This window comes from Haliotis asinina, chromosome 5, assembly GCF_037392515.1.
Source record: "Haliotis asinina isolate JCU_RB_2024 chromosome 5, JCU_Hal_asi_v2, whole genome shotgun sequence".
NCBI classification, from domain to species: domain Eukaryota; kingdom Metazoa; phylum Mollusca; class Gastropoda; order Lepetellida; family Haliotidae; genus Haliotis; species Haliotis asinina.
This window is the reverse complement of record NC_090284.1, coordinates 68421274-68431637: the sequence shown is the minus strand read 5'-3', so window position 1 is coordinate 68431637 and position 10364 is coordinate 68421274. Positions and strand designations below refer to the sequence as shown.

The window sequence follows — 10364 nt, the reverse complement described above, 5'->3', positions numbered from 1 at the left end:
ATCTCAAACTTTGGATGTTTTGTCACACAGCCTAATCACACTGTAAATCACTGATTCTTAAACTGCGAAAATGAGGTTGCTAATAAGAGTAGCACTGTTATCATGTTATTGATAACATCCTGTTGTTCATGAGAACATGACATCCTTTTTTTCCCAAACACAAAGTAATCCCAGATGCATCCCTCCATCCAATAACGTTGAACAAAGGCATTAGTTGAATGGCTTTATTATGCTCATATTTACTGTACATACATACATGTAGAGCACACATCAGATCAACGATGCTGTAAGCACATGGCTACAGATGAGTATTAACTGGCTGGATCACACTGAGTTCTGACACAAGGATACAGGCACGAGGAGTCCACATGCACATCATTAAAGGGTGTATGCCCCTCTTGGTAGGCCAGATGCTGTACCCTGTCAAGTTGTAATTCGGCTGCAAGTAATGTATTACATGGATGACATTGCTTCAGTGGTGTTTATTCTTGATAACTGTTTCAAGCAAAGATTGACAAATCAACAAAACTATTTAGCATTTGGCTTGGGTTAATGCATAACAATTTATATGGCATGCTGGATGCTTGTCGAGGCAGGTGGGCACCCTCCTGCTACTGTCAATGGAATAGCCAAATAACCAGGAAGTAACTGGACACCTCAAGTTATACAGCAGTGTTTACCATGACCTACTACACTAGGGTCCAGATACTTACAGGAAATAGGAGCATCCTAGTATCTAATGATATGGTGTTGATTACTGAAATGTAATATTTCATGGTTACTTAAATTATAAAAATCTTAAATATCTCTAGAAGAATTTGGTAAAATCAGCACTACTGTATGTCCCCAGGGATGCAACAATAATGTTTTTGATTTCCTTCAAAATGTGGAACCCTGGAAAAGAAACTCTCTCCCAATATCAGGGGAAGGAACTCATGGGGATAATAAGAGTAACAACACATTCACCAAGAATTTAATTACGAAATTTCTTTTTGAGAAAATATTTCAAGTCTACTTGGCAAAGTGGTTGGATTCGAGACTGTCTACTACCTATTACCTATGGAAATAATTTTCTCTTCAAATCTTTCCCGATATATACAGTAGAGTCTATGACTGATCAGGTATCCGTGATATGACAGTGAAATGAATACTGTTAGGTCATGCATACTTGGAGGTAGATAGGTCTCAATCTATGAGTGATCATCAACCATGATGGAGAAATATACGAGTCTCGATATCCAACATTTACAGAAATCCATGCATGAAAATGAATCAGTGGTGACAAGACTAAAGAATTGATGCATTCTTTACTTTGGCTTACAGAAGTTTGCGATCTAACATTCAAACATGAATTTGTGAGATCCTAGATATTGGCAATATCCTAGATATACCACAAACTTCTTGTTTGCCCATATTCTAGCTGACAGAAAGAAGATATATATGTTCAACAAGCCAAACATAAAATTCCAATTTTTGTTAAGGAGTAACAGTAAGTAAATTATACAAAAAGTGTCCATATTCATTTACCACCATTACTGCACAGACAAAAACTACAAATAATAGTTAAAGTCGGACCAAGCCCTGTATTTAAATGAAGATTGGCATTAAAATTGTGTCCTTTATTATGTCAATTTGAAATCTGATGTAACAAGTATTATCAATACCAGTATAAAAACATCCTGTGTCCAGTTCAATGGCACTTGTTTTCAAAACAAATCCCAATAACACTATTCCCACATCACACAAACTCCTGCTACATAATCGAGTACTCACAACTGGGATCCTGTATCTTAAAGTACACATTCCACATCTAACAGCATCAGGTCTGTACAATATTCCTTGTTTGCATAGAAGCTTAAACAATGGTCACAACATGCATTTCCCCAAAATATACAGGTATGTATCTCATGCCAAACAACTGTGTACATAATATACAATCTTCCTCATATAAATAATACCTAACTGTACACATATTAAGTTTATACATCAAGGTTGCCAGATTACTACTGAATATACACAGGAAAGGCACAGTGTTGTAAATAATGAAAAATATCAGTGTATATGACATCTTTAAATGCAACATTTGAAGAACAACAACGTGAAAATATTACATTACCGATATGAAAAATTATTACCTTTTCTTGTATGTCTTCCTAATGATCAGTTTCTGACTACTTTCCCTAATATCTTACAGAGCTTAGCTAAACAGAGGAAAAGATGCTGCCTGTTTAACATAACAATTGCATATTAGAATTATGTCCCAGCTGGACCATGTATACCAGTTGTACACAGAACAGAACTTGTAGAGCGCTTATGAAAACACATAACCAGCAAACATAATTCCACAGATACACTTGAACAACATAGAACAATACATTGCAACACTTGCACAATAATGTAACAATCAGGTTACTTTGTAGCACTCTGTCCTGATTAAGACAATGGGAGCATAGACAAAGAGGTATTATTGCAGGATGATTAAGTCACAGTAGGGACAATAAGTTACGTATAAAATATGGGAATATGGCTTTATACATCTTCTTAAGTGAAGATATACAACATTTGGTATGAACATCTTGAAAGCATGATTCAAGTTCTCCACAGTGAGAGGGAAAATGGGCCAGCAGAGATCTCCTGCATCTCCATGGAAACACTGAGTTCTGGGTCCACAATGCTTTCCGTTTTAACTTTCATATCATACACCATGCACCTCAGCAAAGAGCACATGCAGTGATCTGCATCAGCTATCAGTCCAATTTCACAGCCTCCACAAGCACACGTGATCTGTAGAATTACATAGTCACTGGCAGCCTGTCTCATTAAATGTGCAGGTTACCCTACCGCGGATTTTGCCTCCATTGAACATACCTGGTGCTGAAGGTTATAAATGCTGTGTTACTGATAATTATGCATCAAACTTCTGTCCCAGAATCCACATTATTTCCATGTATAACCTTTAAGTTCACTTCTTTAGCTTTAACTAAATTTGATTTTTCCTCGGGGGTATTAAGATTCTTCCTGGAGTCAGTCAGTCTAAGGCTCCTGCGTGAGCCCTTCCACCTGTTGGTGGTGATACCACTGTCTGGAGTGTCTACCAGAGTCACTAGATTGTTTGGTTTAACTGGTGGCTCTTTCTTACGCCGGCGCCGTCGTATCACAACGATTATAATAACTATGATCACAATAATGAAGATGAGTCCCCCAATGGCTGCGGGCACAGCAACATTGGGGACCAAGGGGAATGAAGAGTCAGGTTCAGAGTGAACATGTTCTGTGTCAAGGTGAATGAGGCGCATGTTAGTGCCGTTCTTAGGTTCGTCAAAACTGCTGGATGCTTGTGGCGCATCTCGTCTGAAGCGAAGCATTGAGGACCGACGGAAACGTTGCCGAAGTTTGTCGGAGGGTCCAATGACATAGATGACCTGGAGGTACCATTGGTGTCCCGAGTCCACCTAATGGGAAGAACAGAGATCGTGATATATATGATGACTGTTGCAATTAATGAGCAAGAATGGAACAAGGAACACAACTCTGTTTAAGCGGGTAAGTTGGAGCTAAACCCTTATTTGAATAGTAACAGTTTTAACATGGCAAGAGCCTAATGTGATACAGGATTCAGATTCAAAGGTTTCTTGTCTGCCAAAGGGACACAACCTCGGACACCAGGTTGATGAAACCAACAAATAAGGCTATGGTGAACACAAGCCTTGAAACATAACTATGGCAAATAATGTCTTGAATCCACCACAACAGGCCCACTTCTATAAAATATTTCAAAACTAGTTCAGTCCATTCCATATTCAACTGCTTCAGATTTTCTGGGTTGTATCCTATGCTTGTGGAGGTCAACTCAAATGACTGGTAGCTCTGATTCAGTGACTGCATTTATAACATGCTCATTGTAATCCAAAAGTAAATGTATCAGCCACTGGCTTGGCTTGGCTTGGCTTGGCTTGTCCATTCTTGATCACTTAATATATATAATTTTAATCGTAACAAACTAACCCACAGAAATTTAAAGGGAGACCAGAGAATCTGAGGAAATCTAGACTTGCTATATTTAAGGCTTTAGCACTGCAGAGGGGGCTTGGTGGTAGGGAAAATAATGTGTTCAGGGACTGTGAGACAGACTATAACGAAATCTGTAGAGAAACACAAGTGTGTACAGATGGCGGCAATGGCTGTCCTACCTTGTAGAGAGGGTCTACACTCATAGCGAAGCCATCCACCCCTGGCATGTTTGTGAGGCCTACGTAGTCTGGATTCTCATAGGCCAGCTGGGCTTCGAATGCTACATCGTGGAAGTTTGTCTGGACAGCATCTGGATTCCCTCGATCCTACAGGAAACAGTTAATATGGATGTTATTGCTTAAGAGTTATCAGCACTTGAAGATAAAACATGGAGAAACAACACCCTGAGTCAGAAGGTAAGATGCAAAGAGATTTGGACATACAAACTAATGCATCAGAAGGAGGAAAGGACAAAGGATTAACTTTAGTTGAAATAACAATGTAGAGGCAGGAATGAGTGAGACCCAAGCACTCCCTCTGTCGCCTTCATAATATGGGTAACACACCTTCCCTTTCAAAATCCTGGATTAACTCCCAAAACTTGGCAACCAAATAAACATGAAAGGGAAGGAAATGAAAGATTTATTGGACAAGACGACATGCTTACCAGAATGAGGAACCTCTGCCTGAGGTTGGGGCTGGGCTGCATACAGCCAAACTGTGGCCCCTCATTGTACTCCTCCCCGGTGGGGTCATATGTAGGGATGTACCCGTCACTTCCTGAAACCCATTAAAGACCTGGCTCGAATCGGTCTTAGGTGCTTAACATGTTGTATGTTGCTTGCTTCATGATGTTCCCTTTTTAAACATTACCTTCTACTTTAAGAACATTTTTTTCAGCATAATTTTTAATTTCTTTACCTGTATGCAAGGCAGCAGCATTTAGAAAAGGATCCACACTGAATTTAGATGAATCATGTTTGAACTTACCTGTACAAAGATACACCTTTTCTATTCCCAATTTGTATGCTGTTTTCAAATCCTGCTCTGGACTCCACAACACCCTGGCATAAATCTTCTGGCCTGTAAACAGAAGAACAGATGAGTTTAAGAACTGAATATAAAACCATCAGTATACAAACCTGATTACTCATTTCCATCAATAATCAAACTGGCATCCATCATACACAGGTGGTAAAAATTACCTCATTGGGCTGTTTTTGTGTTTACCTTTTGTGTTACCTTTCCACAAAGTGTTCTTAAACTAAGATAAGACAATTTTATCTCCTACATTGAATAAACACAGAGCGAAAAACACATTGTGTTGAGATGAGACATGTCTCGGTGACTGCATTGCTAATGTTTGTTTTGTTTGTTGTTGTCAATTCAACTGGGATATGATGATTTGCATTGACCAAGTCAATGCGCATGACTTCTGGATCCAGTTAGCAGCCCCTTACACCAAGTATGGCTTGCTGAAGACAAATTCTAACATGGATCTTGACAGCTTTTTCAACGACAAAGTGTATTTACCTGGAGAGAATGCCCCATTGAAGTCCCAGTCATCATCCGAGGCCTCTGTAGAGTTGGGGTTGAGGAGGAACATCTTGAGGTTGTTGGTGAGCTGGAAGTCTGTGTTGAGGGAGTACACCACTGGAACAGGTCTGTTGGTCTGCTGGAAGGAGATGGGAACCTCGAACCTGCAACACAACACAATGCTCAACATGAGAAAAGGAGGTAGCTGGGCTTTACCCAGCTTTTCTGATATTCTAGCACCATCAGGTTAGGAACAGCAGGAATGGTCTTCATACATTGTACCCTTGTAGGGAATCAAACTCCTTTGGTGTCATGAATGAATCCTTTAACCACTAGGTCATTCTACTGCTTCACACACAACATGGGTGCTGCACACGGCACCTGGGGCATCATGTTCACTTGACCTGGGGCTTTTCTGTCAAGAACCAATTTTCCATCTTTGCAATTATGTTGCTATCCTTGGGAATATGTGTGTGGTTTAGGGACTGTAAGTACTGATATCACATCTATATTACCAATTATTAACCAGGCATTAAAACGCCTTACCTCTGTGGCTGTGAAGCAATACAAGGTATGGGATCAATCTTGACATATTTCTGTGTGGCCTTGACACTGCAGGGGATAAGTTCAATGGTGTAACGTCCTGTGTAGTCCTATAAGAACCAAGAAATGTCCGTATACAGCCTATTAAACAGTAGAACATTAAGAAGCTAACATTCAGTGCTGCAATCTGCAGACAAGGTAAGAGCCTTCAATGACAGACAACCACATCCAGTCAAACTTGATACAGTGTACTATATCAAGGCTCAAGATAAAGGCTGTATCGGCGTATGTACAGATATAAAATATGCATGATACGGTAGGAAACAAATTCAGAAAACATAGCAGATGTGCACCACAGAAATGGCGTACAGTCTGAGACTCTTTTACTGATGTATTTATCCGGGGAAAAAAGTACTGCTTTATTGTTTACTGACCTGTTTACACAAGAGTAGCAATGCTGTGGTGCATATATGAAACAAAACACAAGAATACTTACACTCCATTAAATTCCATTCAGTACTCTAACTTTTCCCAGAACTCTTATATTGCAAAAACAAGGCATAGGTACTCCTCATGTGGTAAAATTATCTGATTATCTGGAGCCCTGTATATGGCAGTGATATGCCTCTGTATCAAAACGTCCATGAATGTAATGAGGAGAAAAAAGCTGGTTTCTAACTGGCATGGACTCTTCAAGGACTTATCTTGTAGACACGCATTTAGGAAAATCTACTATATTGCACTATAACATATAGAGACCTGCAATGAAATTTGCAAAGATAAGTGGCCAAATGCCCCAAGTCACACCCCACTCTGATCCTTGACACAAAAAGTGCTAAATGAACCCTTCAGTTCTAGTATGTACCTTCAGATTACAGCTGCTCGATAACCCCTATATTTCTTGAATGTAAATTCAGACTAATGCTGCTAGCTTGCCACACCACAGCTGCTATTTAACTCCTACACCTAAACCATAAACCTTGCTCTTCTAGCTACTCAATAACCCAATCATCTTCATTCCATACCTTGAGATTAAAGCTACTGGTTGCCCTCCATAGCTGATGGGGACTGTCAAATGTCTGCTGACTCCACAGCAGCTTCAGGTCAAAGCCGATGGCCAGACTGGAAGGTGGCTTGATTCTGCTCTCCAGCCCTGGCAGGGTGCTGTGGCTCAGTACATACTGACCTGTGAGTGTACAGGGCGTGGAGTAGAGGGATTAACATTAATGCCACATTTCTATACCAAATTGTTATTCTCTTAGTTACTTCAAATATGAAAGAAAACAAAATATGTTGAAGATACATTGGATTAAGATCAGAAAAGAGGAACTGATCTAAAATCCTGTGCACATCATTTTTACAAAATTAATAAAAAAATTCAGAAACAGTAATAAGTCAGAAGTCGTATAGTCATACCCTGTCCTGTGAAAGTCAGTTTCTGGGGATGAGCTTTAAAGTGGGACAGCTAGGATGAGATGGTTTGTATGTATCATGAACATAAAGTAACAACTGAAATTTTTTCTGACTGAACCATAATCATGTGTTAGTACGGGTGCTTTACCTCTAAACTTGGCCGTTGTTCTGAAGTCAATGACAAGTTTGCCATCACTGCCGATGAGTATCCTGAGAATCTGCAGCTTGCCTCCAAGAGTGCCCTCTGTCTCAAGACCAGACTTCCACAAGATGGTGTCATAGTAGAAAGAAAACTCCATCTCCGTGCGGTGCTCCAAGGAGCCCCACCCTACAGGGGCTGTGGCATACAGGTAAGACACATACAGGGGAACCCGCACAGTCAGATGGGACTGCCCTGTATCCTTCACCTGAAAGTCTGACACGATCCTTCCACCACAGATATCCACCAACTCAGTCATATGGTACCAGGCATCGAAGGTCCAGATGCAGCTCTTCAGATTGAGGTGTTTGTACAGAGATAGGGTCTTCTCTTCTCGAAGGTCATCATCGAACTGGTAAGGGAACTCATGACCTGGCCCATAAGGTAGAGAGTCGCCAAGCTTTCCGTCAAAGAAGCCTTCATCAATGAGAGGCTCTCGTTCCTCTGCTGTGATGATGTTGGAGCACACATGCTGCTGGCGGTAGATTGGCTCTGCCAGAAGGAACCGTAGATTGTGTAAGGGGAAGGTGGAGATTAGAGGCAGCATGCCATCTTGATGGGGAATCTTCACTGAGATGTGTATTGTGTTTGGGTGGTCAAAGTCATCAGGACCAACATACTCAAGATTTGCTAAAAATGACTGAGCTTGGTAACTGTAGGGATTGCTGCCAAACGCTGGTGATTTACAGATGCCATTATCACTTCCTATTGTGACAGGTCTGCTCTTGAGAGGAACACCTGGGTTCCCGTTCTCATGTCTTGGTTGGGCAACACATCGGACCTGGAAGCGAGAACGGAAGTACACGCTGTCCAGGACGATCTTGCTGACGTCTGTGAACAAGGTGGAGTCCGAGACCTGCATGAATGGTGGCTTTGATCCATCTTCCTCCTCTGGTAGGGCCACCTCCCACATGTAAAGGATGCTGGACTGGTTGATGCCTGCCTCCTCACACAGCATGTGGGTCTTGGTGAAGGTGGGGTAGTGCTCATCACATGGCTGTAACACACATCATTCATGTTGGTGACAGACACACAGCATTAAATGGGCACCTGTTGATCAGTATTGTTAAAGTGGGTACATTTCAGATGGACACTGAAATGTTGGTGGGGTAGAGATTTTACCTAGAGTTTAAATATTGAAATGTATGTGAATTGTAAAAAAAACATGAAGGGCATCAAGCTAAATACAAAATGGCTATTGACTGACATAAGACAAACTATCAGTGAAAGGGAGCATGTATAGAAAGTCTGAAGGGGTCATTTACATACCAATCCAGCTTTTTTATTAACAATACATAAGAAATGTTGGTTTCAAGTTTCTTTTGGAGGTTTGTGTACTTACTGTTATACAGACAAGTGGATATCCGGGAGATGGGTCAATCTTGGTTCCCAGTTCAGCATCATCATAATTCAGCAGAGACACAACCTACAATACAGACATAACCATGCAAGACATTGTCCCAGTTTAGTATCACACCAACAGTACAGAGTGTTGTCACATGTTAACTTGCAGAGCACGCAGGATCTTTCAGTGAACATAAATTCCAAAAAAGATACTCGTTAGGTATCATCAGTTTGTTAATACAAATCGTTTCGCCAAATGAGTACGATATGTGAAACCCACGTCTGGTGTCCCCTGTCGACATATTGCTGAATACCACTAAAAGTTCCGTAAAACTAAACCCACTGACAAGTACACACGCTGAATCATTTCCATGGATGTGTTTTAAAAACCAATGAATAAGTAAATATTGTCACTGTCCCAGTTTACAGTGTATGACTTACGATAGGTGGAGCTGGAAGTATGATGCTCCCCGAGACTTCGTTGTCCAGGATGGTGATGGTGGTTGTCTTGACGGACCCAAACACCGCACCCTCGGGGTCCTCTGGACCCAGCATTAGGGTGAAGGACTCATGCCACTCTATGTCACTGTTGTACAGCACATCCACAACGAAGTCCAGCTCACTCACACCTGGGGAATGGAGAGTCATGCAACAGTTAGATCCTTCTCTTAGAATGATTAGCACTTTGATTGAAAGTAACAAATGTCATATTTGGGATTACACTTTTTTAGTAAAGTACAAATTCTAATACTTTTTTGGTTGAGTCCCATCCAGGACTTACAACCGTACCCTCAGAGTCAGGCACCTAACGTGGGATGAACGGTGGAAGTCACTGTGGATGAGTCCCATCCAGGACTTACAACCGTACCCTCAGAGTCAGGCACCTAACGTGGGATGAACTGTGGAAGTTACGGTGGTTGAGTCCCATCCAGGACTTACAACCGTACCCTCAGAGTCAGGCACCTAACGTGGGATGAACGGTGGAAGTTACGGTGGCTGAGCGGGTTAGGCAGCTGACTTTGTGTGCTGATGATTACATTGCATTTGACCACTTTCGTAATGGCATTGTGTAATCACACTTTGAGTCAAGACAAAGCTGTGTTATTAATCTGGCTGCTCCATAACAAAAGCTGTAGCTATGTCACTAGGGTTGTTTTATTCATCGTATGTTTAGATAAGTGGGATAAAACCCGATCAGAGATGCACAAAACCAATCAATCTGATATTGCTACTAAATATTTCAATCTGCCATTCTAAAGGAATTCCACCAAACTAAAGTTGTTGGAAAATTTGGTAATTTGACTGAAGTTAACTTGTA

General features: G+C 41.0%; 1 protein-coding gene across 1 annotated transcript in view; it reads right to left on the bottom strand.

The window, feature by feature from the left end:
- Nucleotides 1-210: 210 nt before the first annotated feature.
- LOC137285126 (extracellular matrix organizing protein FRAS1-like) overlaps nucleotides 211-10364 on the bottom strand; it is a 116089-nt gene continuing 105935 nt past the window's right edge. The window contains exons 57-66 of the mRNA XM_067817346.1: nucleotides 9488-9675; nucleotides 9045-9128; nucleotides 7652-8699; nucleotides 7116-7276; nucleotides 6094-6200; nucleotides 5545-5711; nucleotides 5002-5094; nucleotides 4679-4791; nucleotides 4191-4337; nucleotides 211-3452 (exon numbers count right to left, since the gene is read on the bottom strand). Of these exons, the coding sequence (XP_067673447.1) occupies nucleotides 2913-3452; nucleotides 4191-4337; nucleotides 4679-4791; nucleotides 5002-5094; nucleotides 5545-5711; nucleotides 6094-6200; nucleotides 7116-7276; nucleotides 7652-8699; nucleotides 9045-9128; nucleotides 9488-9675 (2648 nt within the window). The 3' untranslated portion in view covers nucleotides 211-2912. The remainder of the gene's footprint in view (nucleotides 3453-4190; nucleotides 4338-4678; nucleotides 4792-5001; nucleotides 5095-5544; nucleotides 5712-6093; nucleotides 6201-7115; nucleotides 7277-7651; nucleotides 8700-9044; nucleotides 9129-9487; nucleotides 9676-10364) is intronic.